The sequence below is a fragment of the Larus michahellis genome, chromosome 2 (assembly GCF_964199755.1).
Source record: "Larus michahellis chromosome 2, bLarMic1.1, whole genome shotgun sequence".
NCBI classification, from domain to species: Eukaryota; Metazoa; Chordata; class Aves; order Charadriiformes; family Laridae; genus Larus; species Larus michahellis.
In genome coordinates this window covers 170,082,136-170,098,404 of record NC_133897.1, presented here as the reverse complement: position 1 = coordinate 170,098,404, position 16,269 = coordinate 170,082,136, and the positions used below count along the sequence as shown (strand labels likewise).

General features: G+C 46.0%; 2 protein-coding genes across 17 annotated transcripts in view; both read right to left on the bottom strand.

Annotated features, from left to right (window-relative positions):
• Nucleotides 1–10,087, bottom strand: part of PUF60 (poly(U) binding splicing factor 60) — a 30,413-nt gene extending 20,326 nt beyond the window's left edge. For 2 of the 8 annotated variants that reach the window (XM_074578065.1, XM_074578066.1), the window contains exons 1-2: nucleotides 9,655–9,703; nucleotides 1,972–2,080 (exon numbers count right to left, since the gene is read on the bottom strand). Coding sequence is in view for 2 of the 8 variants with exons in the window: in XM_074578068.1 (XP_074434169.1) it covers nucleotides 9,655–9,681 (27 nt within the window). In the remaining 6 variants the exon portion in view is untranslated. Of the gene's footprint in view, nucleotides 1–1,971; nucleotides 2,081–9,654 lie in introns of all 8 variants that reach the window. The other 6 variants (XM_074578064.1, XM_074578067.1, XM_074578071.1 and 3 more) reach the window with 5 other exon arrangements.
• Nucleotides 10,088–10,092: 5 nt separating this feature from the next.
• The window catches only part of NRBP2 (nuclear receptor binding protein 2), a 31,573-nt gene continuing 25,396 nt past the window's right edge, over nucleotides 10,093–16,269 (bottom strand). For 5 of the 9 annotated variants that reach the window (XR_012585823.1, XM_074578076.1, XM_074578081.1 and 2 more), the window contains 2 exons: nucleotides 15,452–15,507; nucleotides 12,231–13,550 (listed from right to left, as the gene is read on the bottom strand). Coding sequence is in view for 8 of the 9 variants with exons in the window: in XM_074578076.1 (XP_074434177.1) it covers nucleotides 13,482–13,550; nucleotides 15,452–15,507 (125 nt within the window). In the remaining variant the exon portion in view is untranslated. Of the gene's footprint in view, nucleotides 13,551–15,451; nucleotides 15,508–16,269 lie in introns of all 9 variants that reach the window. The other 4 variants (XM_074578079.1, XM_074578075.1, XM_074578073.1 and 1 more) reach the window with 1 other exon arrangement.

Sequence of the window (16,269 nt, the reverse complement as noted above, 5' to 3'; positions counted from 1 at the left end):
ACAACCTCACCACCTTCACGGCTTAAGGCAGCAGGATCTGGACTTGCCTTTGTTGTTCATGTAAGTTCTGCCTGTATCATCCATCAACAGAACTAATCTCTTCTCTCAACTCAATTGTCAACCACTTAAAATACCAGAATGGACAAATACCATAGTAGACACATAGCAGATTGAATAGACCCGTGTCTGCGAACACTACATATAGTTTCAGTATAACAACTAGCATGGGAAAAACTTCAGTTAATAGTAGGAAACAAGACATTCTTTAAGTACTCCCTTCACCAGCTGCAAAGTTCCTCCCACATTAGCCCACTTGTCTCAGCGTGCTGGGGACCGCAGCCTGCGTGCTGCCTCCTACCGGGCTGCGCCGCTTCCCTTGCTCTTTGTCAGACCATTGCGGGCGAGGAGTGGAGCTCACCTACCTGGAGAGCAAAGCAAGCCGCAGGATGAGCCCGCCGATGTTCAGAGATATGGCCTAGATCATTCCTACTCCACTACAATTACAGCAACAATTGAGACCTCTGGTTTTGTGCATTCAGCCTCAAGTTCACCGTAAGGGTTTTGGGAGCATTTTCTAGGATCAATGAACACGAATAGATGCAAAATAAACCCTTCTAACATAAAAATGTATTCTACAAGTAGCTGAATACAATGCTCTACAGCTGCAGTTCCTTCACTGGTCCCTTCAGATGGAAGTTCATAGCTACACTGAATAGCACACAAGGGCCTAAGGGGAATAAAAGCACAACAAAAGATAGACGACACTTGAATAAGAACAGAGGGAGATGGAACCATTTACAGGCTGCAAATTGGGACACTCAAGTGCACACACCTGATCAAAAGATACTATTGCACAGTCCACATGCAGACCGAAAACAAGTACCAAAGCAATATAGTAATGGGGATCTGTTCCGTACAGGAAGGCTACATCATCCCCAAGATTAATTTTGATTACGAACATTAAAAAAAAAAAAAAAAATCATTCTTATTCTTAATGAACTGGCTAAAAAAATGTTTTCCACCAGGCCCTCCTGGCTCCCCTTCCCATTTGTTTACATCTTACATATATGCTATCCTACAGGCAATTCCAGAGAATTCCTTACTTTTCTGCAGACAATTTAAGAAGCCTACACCTTTTTCTATTGCTATTTCTATTTCCTCTCAGCTTTTAAAAATTTAATTATCTCAGTTTAGGAGCTATGAGATTTGGGAGAAGAAAAACATAGTGGAACGGCTATCAAATGTAACCATTCACAATAAAAAAAGAGTTACTCCATTGATTATAATTAGTTATGATTCTTTAAAAATAAAGACTATTACAGATCTACGCTTAATAGAATTTAGACATTTGAGCTCATTAAATGGCACAGCTTCTGAAAACTGGCTTATAACACCCAATCTCCAGCATGGAGGATGTAATCAAAACTAAGGATGATGAAGTGATCTACAAGTGACAAGGAGCATCCAAGAAGCCAGATCCAGGCACGACTGGAGCTGATTCCAAGCTCTTTGCCACCACGCACCCCTCTGGAAAGAAACCAAAGCTACTACATGACTTCACTGATCAAAAACGTATCACCAGCTACCCTTTTAACAGAGAGTTTCTTCAAGGTAGACTACCACCCTCTGTTACTGCAGTCTATATGAAAAGCAGCAGATTGTGTAAAATAATCCCAGTCTCCCACCATTCACAGGGAAATGACCATTGCTTCCCTCTTTCCTGGCACCTCAGAGTAATGCCACTACCAAGAAAAGGCTCAGCACAATTACTTTAGTCTGCTGGGCAGCAATGTAACAGTACCTGGTGAAAAGCAGTTGGTGCTTTCTGCTAAGGCCGTCCACCTTGAACACTGCCTTATTTAAATGCACTGTAACAGTTAGGACGGAACAAGAAAAATGGGAGAGAAGTTGACAACAGAAGCAGGAGAATAGGAGCTTCTTTTAAAAGAGAAATAAATAGAAACTGTATACCTGGTGCTATGAACATTGCTTCTGAGCGTTGCTTGGCCCTTTAAGGTGGTTTGAACTCCAAGAGTTCAGGCACATTCGTTGGAAATTTATTACATGGCTGAGAATTTCTCTGAAGTATAAACACACACAAGAGAAAGAAAAACACAGAATCTTGTTTATTTTAGGAACCATAACAAGCAAACAACATGAAGATTCAATAAGACAGAGGTGGAAAAAGGACTGGTGAAGTACCTGGCCAGTATACTCAGTTTAATCCCTGCTCTACCACCTGCATCAGTGCTTGGGAACCTGTGTGGCTCTCAATGTTTTCATGCTACAAGACCCCACACCAGTAGCGAAGCTGGAAGAAGCATCACCTGAGTGCTGGTCAAAGGCAGTGTTTTTACTTGCACAATAGGTTATTTTTCAGAAAAGGTCCTTCTTTGGGTACTGTATACTTGAAGTATATACAATATGTTGAAGTATTTTGCCACCATTTACTATCTAAATCTTTGTGGATTCAGCTGTAAGCTCTGTAACTCTGCAAGCCTTTATGTGCACAATGACCATTTACTATTCTTGAACTTCTTTAGCAACTACTCCTTTCCGCTCCCCATTGAATACTTATTTTCAAATGGGGAGGAACGGCAGCACCAGTGAGTTATTTCCTCTGTTACTGTAAGCACGTGCAACTAATGTACTGCCAAAATCCGCAGCATGGGGCATGTCCACATTTTTTCCACCATCCTACCAGATGTGTTCCATAAAGAATGGGCAGGGATTAAAACTTTTCAAAATGTGTCATTTTCCTAGCATCACAGGACCAAACTGTTTACATGACTCTGTATTTGGCCAGCAACATCTCTTCTATTTAAATGAGCAAGGAGATTCTATGATGAATTTCACTATTGCTGTCCAGTAGCATAGCACAGTTTTTCCAGAGCACCAAATCCTATGCAAATCCAACATCTGAAAACACGATGAGTCTTAAATACAGGTACACAAGTGATCTATCTACTCTTGAAACAATTCCTTGTGAGGCCTTTTCACTGCATTTCATAGAACTCCTCTCCACTGGATCAGTACCGAGAAATTAAAAAATCTTCTAGATGTTACTTTTACATGCAGCATGCTCTGCGTTACCACTTATCTGTCATGGAACCCAGAAATCACCTGCATCTCAACTTTCAGCTTTTTAAGGAAGAAAACTACTGTTCCTGACAAGGTACAATACAGTGCTAAAATAAATCAATACGCACACGATCCTCTTTCTCTTGATCACAAACAGTAAAGTAAGACACAAGGGAAGACACACCTTCCCCCAAAAGGGGTCACCACTGTCCCTGTCCATCAGCTCACTGTCCTAGTGACAAATCCTTCAGCTACCCCTTCTCCATTTAATGCAGCTACAGACTACACAGCAAGCGCAGCAAAAGCTTGCATGTGATTTCAATGTCCATGCTGCGTTCCTCTGAATCACCACTTGCTCTTAGCAGAAGATAGCTCTCTTGGCATTGTCAGGCTCCAAAATGACTTCTGCCAATGTCAAGGGCAACGGAGCTGCTGAGGGGTCTGGAGCACAAGTCTGAAAAAGGAGCAACTGAGGGAGCTGGGGGTGTTCAGCCTGGAGAAAAGGGGGCTGAGGGGAGACCTTCTCGCTCTCTGCAACTCCCTGAAAGGAGGGGGCAGCCAGGGGGGGTCGGGCTCTTCTCCCAAGGAACAGGCCATAGGACAAGAGGAAACGGCCTCAAGTTGCACCAGGACAGGTTTAGGATGGATATTGGGGAAAACTGCTCCACCGAAAGGGTTATCAAGCATTGGAAGAAGCTCCCAGGGAAGTGGTTGAGGCACCATCCCTGGAGGGATTGAAACACTGGGCAGACGCAGTGCTGAGGGACGTGGGTTATGCTGGTTTTTGTCAGCGTTAGGGCTAGATCTGAAAGGTCCCCTCCAACCTACACAATTCTATGATCCTAATTTTAGTTGATAAGACTTGCTGTCACTGAAGTCACCAACAGAGAGCATGCATCCCTCCTGCAGGAAAGGACAAATTATTTAACTGAGACGTGATTTTAAGAATGCAAAAAGGAAGACAAGCAAGCAATCACACATGAGTATATTATGGGATGGCAAAAAGGGTTAATAATATTACTGAATACACAGAAATAACACTGTAGTGTTTTTATCTTTATAAATGAACTGGTGAGACAAATAAGAGACATACTGTATCAATTTTGGGTACATTTATATTTTAAAGAATGTCACTAGTCTGGAAAGAGCGTCAAAAACCACAGAGGTAATGCAAAAAAATTCACAAGACCAAGAAATCAGGTGAATACCAAAACACAAAGCACTGCACTTCATTCTGACGTACTGTCCCTGAGTGTGAGGAGGTCACCAGGCACTAAGGGAGCATTTACAATGGAAATACATCAAGGACCAGTGCCTAAAGCTGTGACATACAACACTTTCACAGTACTGATATCAAAAGCAGTGGCACCAAATGCCTCAAGACTACTTAATTGGTTTAAAAATATAAGTTTCTTTAACAAGACATTAATGATTTAATCTGTTATAACAGGTGATTCAATTTCTAACACTAAAAGGTACCAATCAAGTAACTAAGAAATTTCATCAGAATTACATTAATAATTAACTATACTTTTATAAGAATTTTTTTGTTGTTTCCCGCCACTCTGTCAGCACAAGCAGCATACATAAATACTCCCCTACATGTTACAAACCTATCTTGCTTGTGGCAGTAGGACAGAAACTATGAACTATTTCAAACATGCAAAAGAGTTGGGTTTTTTTAAGAACTACTTCAGATCAAAAGAAAAGAAGAAATACATGCAGTCTTGAAGTAACTAGTACTGGTCCTCATAAGCTTCATGGGGAACTTAATTACTCCAGGCTAAGAAAATTTATCCCATACATACCATAGTTGAATTTTAGATCTCAAATGCAGATAATGCAACTACTTCCTGTAACACACAACTTTACAGTCAAAATTAAGAATGGTTAGTTTCACTTTTACAGTTAAAAGTATTTGAGGAGGACCTATTGCTACTAACATCTTTGTTGTAGCTGCTTATTGCCTTCCTGCTGAACAATGCACGTGTGCATTGCTGACGGTCTTCAGAAAGCCTCCAAATTCACATACAGTTCAGAAGCTGCAAATTTAAGGTAAGTACTGGAAATATCTGTGCAGGACTGCCTTGCAGTGATTGGGATTGCTCCCAATACAGCAGGCTTACTACAGAAAAAAAGCCTGCAGATGTTCAATAAACTACTTTTGTTGCTTGCAGACTACATGTTCCTCATACCAGAGGCAGCAGCAAGAGCAATCTAACAATGCAAAGGCGAAGAAATTTCAGTAATGTTGCGGGAAGGAAACAAAGCTGAAGCTTAACTCTCCTGCAGTCAAATATTTTCCCAGACACACTTTAGTTTTTCTTAACGCTTCCCTCAGCAATTAAATTCAATGTCTGCTAGGTTTGTCCTAGAAATACAATACCACTTTAACTTGATTCCCACAGTTACTGATGTGAACCCGACAAAATACTTATTTGTTGGGAAGACAGATTTTGCACCAGGAGTAGCATATGGCAGTCCTTTCCTTAACTACGAGGGACGCAGAAGGGTACTTCCTCTGCTCTGTGAATCAACCCACATACTCCCACTGACAACTGGGCACTCCTGAGGGAGTGACTGTAAATTAAAAACAAAAAAAATACCCCATGAAATGAAACAAAACAAAGAAAAAGACCCCTTGGAATTACAGAATTTGTGTGTGTCCGGGCACACACGCAGACCATGTGACGAGCGGAAAAAACCTGTTATGGCTCTGACATCAGGAGGAAGAGAGCTGGCCGTAGGGCAACTCTGCCTGTATCGCGAGCTGAGGGCACGGCCTGTGGTAACAGCTTCAAAGGCCAGTGAGGAGAAAAAACATGCAGATGAAAAGAACAGATATGGCCAGTAGAGCTAATCCAGGACAGCAATGCGGTGTTCCACAACAGTAATATTCTGGGTAACAAAACACAGGAGTACAGATCTGTTATTGTAATCGATAGCATTTGGCACCAGGCAAAATTAGAGTTGCAAAATTACTTTAGTATAAAGCCTAATTCTACCTAAAATTCAAAGGAGAAAAAGGGATGCTTTTTCTCAGTAGTGGGAGGCCTAGAAAGAGAATAGGCTAGGTAAAGAAGTGATGATTCCCATCTCATGCTCATCAAACTGCATGGCATTCATTTAAGATGCATTCGATAAATGTTTACTGATGGGCTTAATGCAAGGTACGCTACACTTGAAAAGCATCAACCATTTGGGAACTTTGAGTTATAATTCATAAGAGCCAACTCAGTCTCCTTACAAGATGCACTCCTTTTGACAAACAAAAGCCCTCTGCGTTCTATTCTAATTATTTTTCCCATTTAACAGTACAACAGCAGAGCCCGTACTGCAAATTGACTTCCAGAAAGTTACCTGAAAGCAAAATCTACATCTACCAAATTCCAGAACTGGGTTCCTCTTAGTTGAGGTTACTTTGTCCTTAATTCTCAAGCTTTTCTAGCCAGCCTTCGTGACTTAAATTGGCCCAGAACAAAGTAAATGCTGCAGCTGTTCTGATTCGACAGCAGAAGTGCTGGACTTTCTTTAGGCCAACTTCCTGGTTACATCCTAGAGCAGCCCATTTTCTTTCCAGCATGGAAAGTAGATTTAAAACACATAGGGGCACTTATTTGAACCTGAAAAAAAAAAGAAGCCAGGGATCATGCAAAAAGTGCTTGCAGAGACATCTGAATTGGGTCTTCATTTCAAGGACCACGAACACTACGACCACATGTCAGTTTTTCAAGCACATAGTGGCAAAAAAATGCTGATGAACTAACACATGATATTGGATGGTCAGATTCACGTTATTTCCAGCAAGAGGAGAACTAAACTCACATAAATAACACCCAGTTTATGAAAGATCTTACTTGAAAAAAAAAAAGATTTTAACTCATTGTGTGAAGCTGGCAAGAACGAAAGCTCTATTTAAGATGTTTAACAGCCCTGAAGTTTAAAATAAACACCTTCCAGTCATACTACAAAAGCTCATACTGAAGAAAAACATTCAATACTCAGTCAAACTGGAAGGCTGTTTCTTACGCTACGTCATTTGAGCACGAAGATACCACCTCGTCTGGGAGAAAGCAAAATGAAAAAAAGCTACTTCCTTCCATCTCAAGGCTTGTATTCTAACATCATCTTTCGTCTAACCAACCCTTTAAATTTTCTTTGTTCCTGATACCTACTGCCTCTTGTCAAAACATTCTGGAAGTGACAGATGTACCAACAGAGACACAACTGACACTGGCTATTCTGAATTCTTCTGTAGCCAAACACTGCTGAATAACATCAGCATATTCAAAATATGCATATTGTTCCTCACCTCCCTTATCTGCCACGGTACTTATGTACTTCCTTCAGTCATAGGACTGCTGCTGACAATTTCTTGTGCACATCTACAGGCCATTGCTACCTCCTAGCTCCTGCTCATACAGCCACCCACCAGCCCTGCAAATAAATTTTAAGTTCCTGGGGCCTATACGATTCTTGCTCCTACCCCCAAGAATAATCACAGGTTCATTAAGACTTGTGTGGACTCAATGTGCTGCTTCATCTGTAACAGAAGTATAACTCTGAATGCAAACATGATTTTTAACCTGATAGTGTAAGCTAACAGGTTTAAGCTTGAATGCTTGGTGTTTGAAGTCAATCAAACAAAAATAATCAAACTCCTCACATTTACCGTATTCTGCTCAGCTCTTAATGCTCAATTCAAGTGGCAAATGTGTAGAAAAGTAACACAATAGTTTCTTTTACAGTGTTGATTAAATTTGTTTATAATAGCTGATATACATAGATAAATAGAAACTCTGAAGCAAGGTCTTTATTTTTCTGTTTATGTTGTAAGGCCCTGATAATTTACTGTAAACAGACTTGCAGCTCTGACAGGCTTCTGTCTGACTAGCCACCGCATCAGTTCACCTCCATGCAGCAAAACCGTGCAGTGGCTGGGAGTTATGAAGTTAACTAATTATTTTTGAAATGTATTCATTGTCATTTTAAAATACACATATATCGAACTACACAATGACACCAAACCAACTGGCTGAAGCAGTGTTCTGTGAAACAAAGGACGGTCACTACCTTAGCTTTGAGGAAAAACAAAATCCTAGGTCCTCACACACCCTAAGCAATATAGCATTCCTTTGCTTTCGATCATCTTTGGAATTATATTCAACCTCACACGTTCATGACTTTACCACTCACTCCCAGAGTTAACCTGGCAAACCTCCTAACCTAACAAAGTCCTAATAACGCAAAGATGAGATGGGGAAACAAAGTGAGTCATTCGTATTTGTTCCTGATTATGAGCACCAGTATTTGGGAACTCAAAAAAGGAATACTGTGAACTACAACTCCTTCAAGGTTTGAAGGTAGACCCTTAAAGAAAAACAGAGCAGCTTTAGAATTAAATCTAGTCATGAAAGAAAGCCAGTATTTTCCATGGAAACAATATGGGGGAGGAAGGAGAAGAAAAACAGAAAATAGAAAAACATTAAGAAATATCCTGCTGTGTCACACCAATGGTCTATCCAGCCCAGTACTCCATGAGCATCTGATGATGTCTGGAAGGAGCACATGAGCCTGGCCACCCGCTTTGTAGTTCCCCAGCATCCACAATTACACTACAAGCTACCTTCCCCGGAAGCTTGACACCTAACGGGTTTTGTATTTCCATTTTACACAATTCCACAGTTAGCCAAAAATAAAAACGAGGAGTCCAAGGAAAGCTGAACAGCGCCCTTGTGAAGGACTTCAATTTCTTCTATTTAAGGGTAAGTCACAAAGAAAACAAGCCTCTGAAATGAGAGTGTTCCTTCACTTTCTTACAACATTAGCAGTCCACTCAGGAAAGCTCTAAAGAACGTTCCCGAAAACACAAAGAACTCTTATAAAAATCAATACAGTTGGGGTCCTTTCTTAAAATAAAGGAAGCAACAGGAAATATAAAAATAACCACCGCTCGCTGGGCACCAAACCCGTTTGTCAGGAAAGGTGATCAGCAGCTCACTTTCTAACCTCAGGCTAGAAGGCCCTGGGAGAAAGGTCTCTGCTAAACACCTTTTTAAAAAACCCCTAGCGCCTAGCCAGATCTTTCAAACAGGTGAATTTCTGAAACCAAGGAAGCCCAAACGAAGTATCGCGCGGGTACCGCAGTGAAACCCTTTTGCTAAGCCCAGAACGGGCACAGAGCACCGGCCGGGCACCGGGGGAGCGCACAGCGATGGCGGCTCAGCGCGACGGGAAGCCCCATCCGCTGCACCAGCGGGGCCCTCCCCGAGGGCGGCCGGGGAAGGACAGCCGCCTCCCCCCTCACCGGCCAGCCCGGGAAGGGGCCGGCACAGGCGGAAAGGCCGACCCCAGCCGGCGGAGGGCCCGCAGCCGCGCCGCGGCAGCCGCCCCGGCCCCCACCGCGCAGGCCCCGACCGGCGGCCCGGCCCAGCGGGGCCCGCCGCGCACGACGCCCCGCGGCCGAGGCGAGCCGCCCCCCGCCTGCGGGCCGGCCGGCACTGCGCAGAGCGGGGCCGGCCCGAGCCCGCCACCCCAGCTCGCCCGCGGGAGGGCGGCGGCCGCGCCGCTCACCAGGGAGATGGTCGTTGTCGCCGCCATCTTGTCCACCCCGTCGGCTGTCCGCGCGGGATTCTCGCAAGAGTTCCCCCTTCCGCGCGCGCCGCAGAGCTCTCGCGAGAGTCCTGCTGCGGGAGAGGGGAAATGTCTCGCGAGAAGTGGGGAGAGTCATGTGAGCGGGCGGCGTGATGGCGGCCGCTCCATGAGGGTCCCAGCTCGACTGGGCGGGCCCGGCCTGTCCGGGGCCTGGCACGGGGCGGAGTGCGGTTCCGGAACAAGGCCCAGCAGGACCCGCCCTTACCTAGGCAGCGGCCCGGCTCTGAGGGACGGGAACTCTGAGCTCCGTTGGCACCAGGGCCCCGCGGTCTCCGGGCCCCGCTGCAGAGGAGGTGGGGGACTCAGGGAAAAACTAAGGGAAAACTACGAGAAGTTTACAGATTCTGAAAGCCTGCCTCACCAAAAAAAGTTTATAAAGTTCAGGCCAATAAAGCTTAACAAAAAGCAGTTGAAAGATGACTTAAGATCTAATTACCATTGTGATGAGAAAGTCTTGCATTGCAAAAGTGCTTTTCATCTAGGAGTGAACAAGATAAGGTAAAGGTACAATATCTGTATTGGAACATCAAACTGTATGTCTGCCTTATTTCTAGCCTAAATTTAAGTCACATCAGTTTACCACTGGAAAACATTCAGACGCAGTGCGTTCCTACGTTACACAATCTTTAAGACATGATACTCTACTAAAAGGTGTGCATACCACAGCTAATATACGGGCAGGAATTGCAATCCTTATTAGCAGATTGGACTTGACCATCAGTGTTTGAGGATGCTTTCCTGCAGGAGAGGACTCCAAGGAGTTGTGTCTGACTGTCAAGTGTGAGGGCAGCATTTCCATCCTTGTGCTGGTGCTGGTTTTGTGATGAAGGATGAGTGTCCTGCGGACACCGAGCTGACCATGAGCCAGCAACGCGGCAAGGAAGGTCAACGGCATCCTGGGCTGTACAAGGGAAGACCTGTCCAGCTGCTGGAGGGACTGACCCTTCCTCTGCTCTCCACTGGTGAGGCCACACCTGGAGCACTGGACCCAATGGTGGGCTTCCCAGGACGCGACAGACACGGGCAGACTGGAGCGAGTCCAGTGAAGAGCCACCAAGATGCTGAAGGCACTGGAGCATCTGTGATAGAGTCACCAAATGGTTTGGGTGGGAAGGGACCTTAAAGACCATCTAGTCCACCCCTCTGCCCTGGGCAGGGACACCTCCCACCAGACCACGTTGCTCAAAGCCCCATCCAACCTGGCCTTGAACCCCTCCAGGGATGGGGCAGCCACAGCTGCTCTGTCAAAGGCAAGGCTGAGAGAGCTGGGGCTGTTCAGCTGGGAGGAGAGAAGGTTCGGGAGGATCTCATCAGTGGGTGGAAATGTCTGGTGAGGGGGTAAGGAAGGTGGAGCCAGGCTCTCATCAGTGGTGCCCAGTGACAAGAGGCAATGGGCATAAACTGAAAACTGAGAAATTCCATTTGAATGTAGGAAAGCACTTTTTTTCTGCAAGAGCAGTTGAACATGGGAACAGGTTGTGCCCAGAGAGACCCCATCTGTGGAGATACTGAAACCTGACTAGACACAGTCCTGGGCAACCCGCTTTAGCTGATGCTACTTGAGCAGGGGGTCAGACTAGATGGTCACAGAGGCTGGAAGGCACCTCTTGAGATCTCAAGTGGTACCATCCAACCTCAGCTGTTCTGGGATTCCATGAGAGCAACCTGTCCTGTCCTGGAAACACCCTGCAGAAGCTGGTTAATGATCTTGTCATTGCCGAATGCAGCACACCCAGTGGCAGGGAAATCCGTTAGACAAACTGAGCTGTGGCAATGTTAAATCAAGCCATGAATTTAGGCAGGTGGAACATGTTAAAGAGCTAACTAACTCATCAGGGAAATGAAGCAGTTGGTATATGAAGGAATTTCTCAGTTTGCAGAGGCAAGTACAAACTTGTTGAGGAGAAAGCGTGATTTCTGAATGAAGCAGCTGTCGGATGTTTCATAGAATTGTCTAGGTTGCAAGGGGCCTTTCAGATTGAGTCCAACCATCAACCTAACACTGACAAACCCACCACTACCCCATGTCCCTCAGCACCACGTCTGCCCGGCTTTTCAATCCCACCAGGGATGGCGACTCCCCCACTGCCCTGGGCAGCCTCTTCCAATGCTTGATAACCCTTTCCATGTAAAAATTTTTCCTAAGATCCATCCAAAAACCTGCCCTGGTGCAACTTGAGGCCATTTCCTCTTGTCCCGTGGCCTGTTCCTTGGGAGAAGAGCCTGACCCCCCCTGGCTGCCCCCTCCTTTCAGGGAGCTGCAGAGAGCGAGAAGGTCTCCCCTCGGCCCCCTTTTCTCCAGGCTGAACACCCCCAGCTCCCTCAGCCGCTCCTCATCAGACTTGTGCTCCACTGAATTCCCTCTCTACCCAATTTGCCTGACTTTGTGGATAAGTCTGTTGAACTCAGGGAAGCTATTTCACATCTTCGTAGTTTAAGAGTGACTAAGAAATTACTGAGTGGTTTGCTGAGCGGCGTGCTCTGATGAGACGAACTGCTTTCAGTGGCTTTATTGATTTGTCAGTTTGTAAAGTTGGCACAGCAGAGCACAACTGGGAAATACATCGCAAGTCGGCAGCTCAGCATAGCATCCTAGCACGGCAAACCAAGCCCAGCGCGATACAGTTGGTGCGACACGGCAAAGCGCGGGCAGCGTAAGGCAGGGAGAGCCACAGGCAGGAGGACCCGGCAGAGCGCAGAGCACCGGCACAGCGCAGCACGGTACAGCTGGTTCCACACAGCACAATGTGAACAGCACGGAGCAGCACGGCAAGGCTTTTGTGACACAAATAACTCCTATTTGCACTTTTCACCCACTGAACCTGACGTGCGCAGCAGCTAAGATGATTGCCCCTTTCTCCAGGCTAATGACTGAAGTTCCAAACACTAAAGGAGAAACAGGGAAGGAAGAGGCATCAGGGGTTTTCCCCTTAAGATGGCATGAGATTTTGGAAGGCTGTAAGACAAAGTGGGGAATGACGAGGGTTCTGTTGAGCACCAGTGAGGTTTTGGCTGATCCACATGTTTGGATCCAGCTGGTGGGTTTGGATTTCTGGAATTTCCTCTCATGCCATATCAAGTCCCGCTCACGAAGTCCTCTCTTCAGCTTACACCAAGATGTGCGATTCTAATTACAAGGCATCACAGTGTTTCATCTGTGCTGGGGAAACCTTAACGAAACAGGAGAAACTGGGTATAAAGAACGGAATGTGGCAGATCGGAAACTGTGCCAGAGCTTTCCAAGCCCGCTCCTTTCCTCTCTTCTGCAGGTATTACCAACTCTGGGCAAAGAGGAAAAAAATAGCTTTGGGACCTGCAGTGAAAAAAGCTTATTATTCCCAGAGGTAAATTTATCAGTTTGGGGGATTCTTGCAGCGGCTTTGCATCTTCACAAGCACCATCGGGAAGGGGCTGCAGGGGTTGCTCCCCCGCGCCTCACAGCTCCCTTTGGGTGGCTGCTTCAGGAGTGGGGACCGGAACGTGTGCTCCTGCTTGGTCCCGGCTTCTCAAGATGCACATGTAATTTCTTGTGTCTGCTGATTACTCCTCCACTTGCTGTTGCCCTTCCACACCCCAGCTCAGGCACACGCCTCCCATGGGCTGCAAAGGCTCAGTCAGGAGCGAGTGCCCGCTCAGTCCTGATGGAGGAAGTTCGGTCAGGAGCCCCGCGGTTTCTTCTGGTCTGGTGCACTTCCCGTCCCCAGCGGCACAGGGGACCGCTCTGTCCCAGACCGCAGTGAGGTGACTCACAAGGGAGGAGACCGGTATTTGTGGAAGGCATTTTCCAGGAAGTTAGCCAGCTTCTCACAGTCATCCTAAAATAAAATAAGAAAAACACATCAACAGATCGATTTGGCTTGGCTGCCTTGGACATCTCCTTCCTTACACGATTCCATCCCAAGCCACCAATTTCACACCTAAATTCTGATACAGGAAGAGAACAACTCGCAAGAACATCTACTAATAACTATCATATTTACTGAATAATGCCAAATGACCAATCAAGAATGGAGCCTTTTTGTGTCAGGTGCAATATAAAAGCAGAAGAGCACACGGTTCCTTGGAGCTTCCAATCTGAAGGAACTAACAGGTCCAGCTTCTTTTGCTTAGTTTAATTTCAACTTAACTTTAGGTCCAGTGGTCAGTTAATTATTTTCTATGGCCATCTGTTTTATAATATCCTCACTGCACGCAAAAATAAAAATGAATGTCACTTCTTGTTGGTCTGGCAACTGTTTTGTACAGAAATCTCTTTTCTCACACGTTCAGGAGTAGGTGGTTTCTAACATAATTACAGTATTTATTCCTTAAGAAAGAAATTACTGAAATACACAACGATATGTAAAGGATGCAAAACACCCCCACCTTGTACCATGGAGGAGTTTTGGAATTGCCAGAAATAAACTCAAAATTCTCACTCAAATGAAAAATGCAGAATCAGTTGTTTTGTTGTTTCTTCCTTAGAGGCACACCTTTGTCACTACTGCTGCTAAATTACTACTTTTAAGAAAAAACTTGGGATTTTTGAAGGTAAGATTTGTGTGGCATAGGTGGCATCTTTTTTTAGGCCAACCACTATAGTTGGAAATGGAGACGAGCATTTGGATACACAAGTCCTTCAGGTCAGAAACAAGCAGCCCACTTCCAAGCTCAACACAGGCTCAGGACATTTGCTCAGAGTTTAACACAATAAATCAGTTACGCCATCCCTGAGAAAAGGCAGCTGGCACCTGTGGAGCAGAAAAGATGTTAAAGAGGGGAAGACGCATAAAAAGGAGGTTATCTCCTAGGAGAAAGAAAGAGAAAGGTAATTTACAGCCCGTGGAACACGGACCCATGTGAGGTATACTCTACAGCACTAGGTTGCCGCAAATGCCACATATTTTCCAGCGCACAGGAGAAAGCACCCCAGAGTGTCAGTGCCAAGCTGCACAGTCACCATGCTCAGACGAAGAAAGGAAAAAAGTCTAGGTGTACTTTTTTTGCAGGTGTACTCACATAAATTTTTCCCTCAGTGAGGCTGACCCCTTCCTTGGCTAATGTCAGCATCCAGAATGAGGAATTCTCCAAAACTCTGCCTACAGCCCCAGAATTCCTAACTTGTACAAAATAAAAATAAATATATATTTTAATTCCCCCACGTTCCCTTTCCTTGAGGCTATGCTGCTGAGTGGTCTGAACGACTGGGCTGCCTGGAATTCTTTCTTGGGACTGTGCAAACACCTACAGGAGAGCCTGGAAGCTGGACGCTGGGGTCAGCCACCTCTCCAGGCAGAAATCTGCAAAGGGAGTTACGGGCAGCTGCCCAGGCAACATCAGCGTGGGGCAGTTCCTCTGGGAGATGGGAGGTGGCCTCAACCTCCTTCCCTCGGCACTCCTCTGGTCCTCCCATTCAGACACGGCGAGGTTGATATCATTAACCCTGCCATCACAACACGATGGAGGACACAACAACCGTCCCCTCAAAGCAGCAACCTTGGAGTTCAGCATGAGCGAAGTATGGAATAAAAAGACCCAAACAAACACCACAAAAAGGATGCGTTGTCACTCACACAGGGGGAGTGAGCACAGCACAGGGCTGCAGGCTGGCCCCTGTGAGCTGCTGGATGGGGAACAGAGGAGCTCTTGCTCCTCTGAGGCACCACGGGGAGTTGGGGACTGCGCTTGGTAGCACGGTGTGTGCATGGCTGAGCTGAGGAGGCGGCAGGAGGCTTACCTCGTGGATGAATCCGTAATGCACCAGCTCTGTGGCCAAGTCCTTGGAGTTATCGGCTGCAGGGACAAGGAATGGGGAGAACACAAGAGTTCATACATCTCTCAGTTCCTCCTCCCCTGGTGTCCCTATCCCCACCCGCAGCACACCTGCATTATGCTTCGTGATGCTCTAGGGGCACGTGCTGTATACTTTTGGTGGGCTAAGTAATTGCTATGTAAACACTAAGTAATTGCTAAGTAATTCTGGGGCAGACAGAGCAGAGGTGGGCAGTGAGTGGGAGCTGAAGAAGGTTCTGAGCAGGAACGAGCTCCAGTCCCAAATCGCACAAAGCACAATAGTCTGGGCAATGTGTCGCTCTGAGAGGTTTTTTGCTTGTTTTGGCTCAGCATGAAAAGCAGGTGGGCCACTACCTGTAGGCAGCAGGGAGCTGGTGAAGCAGAAACTCCCAAGCATTAATTTCCAAGCTTTATGCTTTAGTTCTGGGTGTAAGGCAGTCAAAGGACTCCAGCTGCATGGCCTCCAGAAGGCTCCTGCATGTTTTAGGAAGGAGCCTGCGGTGATGGACCTACTTTGAGGAGAAGCACCTTTCCCTGGAGCCATGGGGCTCCCTCGGAGGAGACTCCACCTTCTCCTTTGAAAGATATTACGGAGACTGTGCCAGTGTCGGGAATGAGGGAAGAATTCACTAGTGTTGCCCCAAGAACCGCAGGCCACACGTCCCAGGGTGAAATGCTGGCCACTCACTGAACTCCCAAAGTTCACTTCAGCGCACAGGTTACTGCTGCATGCCAGAGGCTAAAAGCTCAGGGTCTGAATGG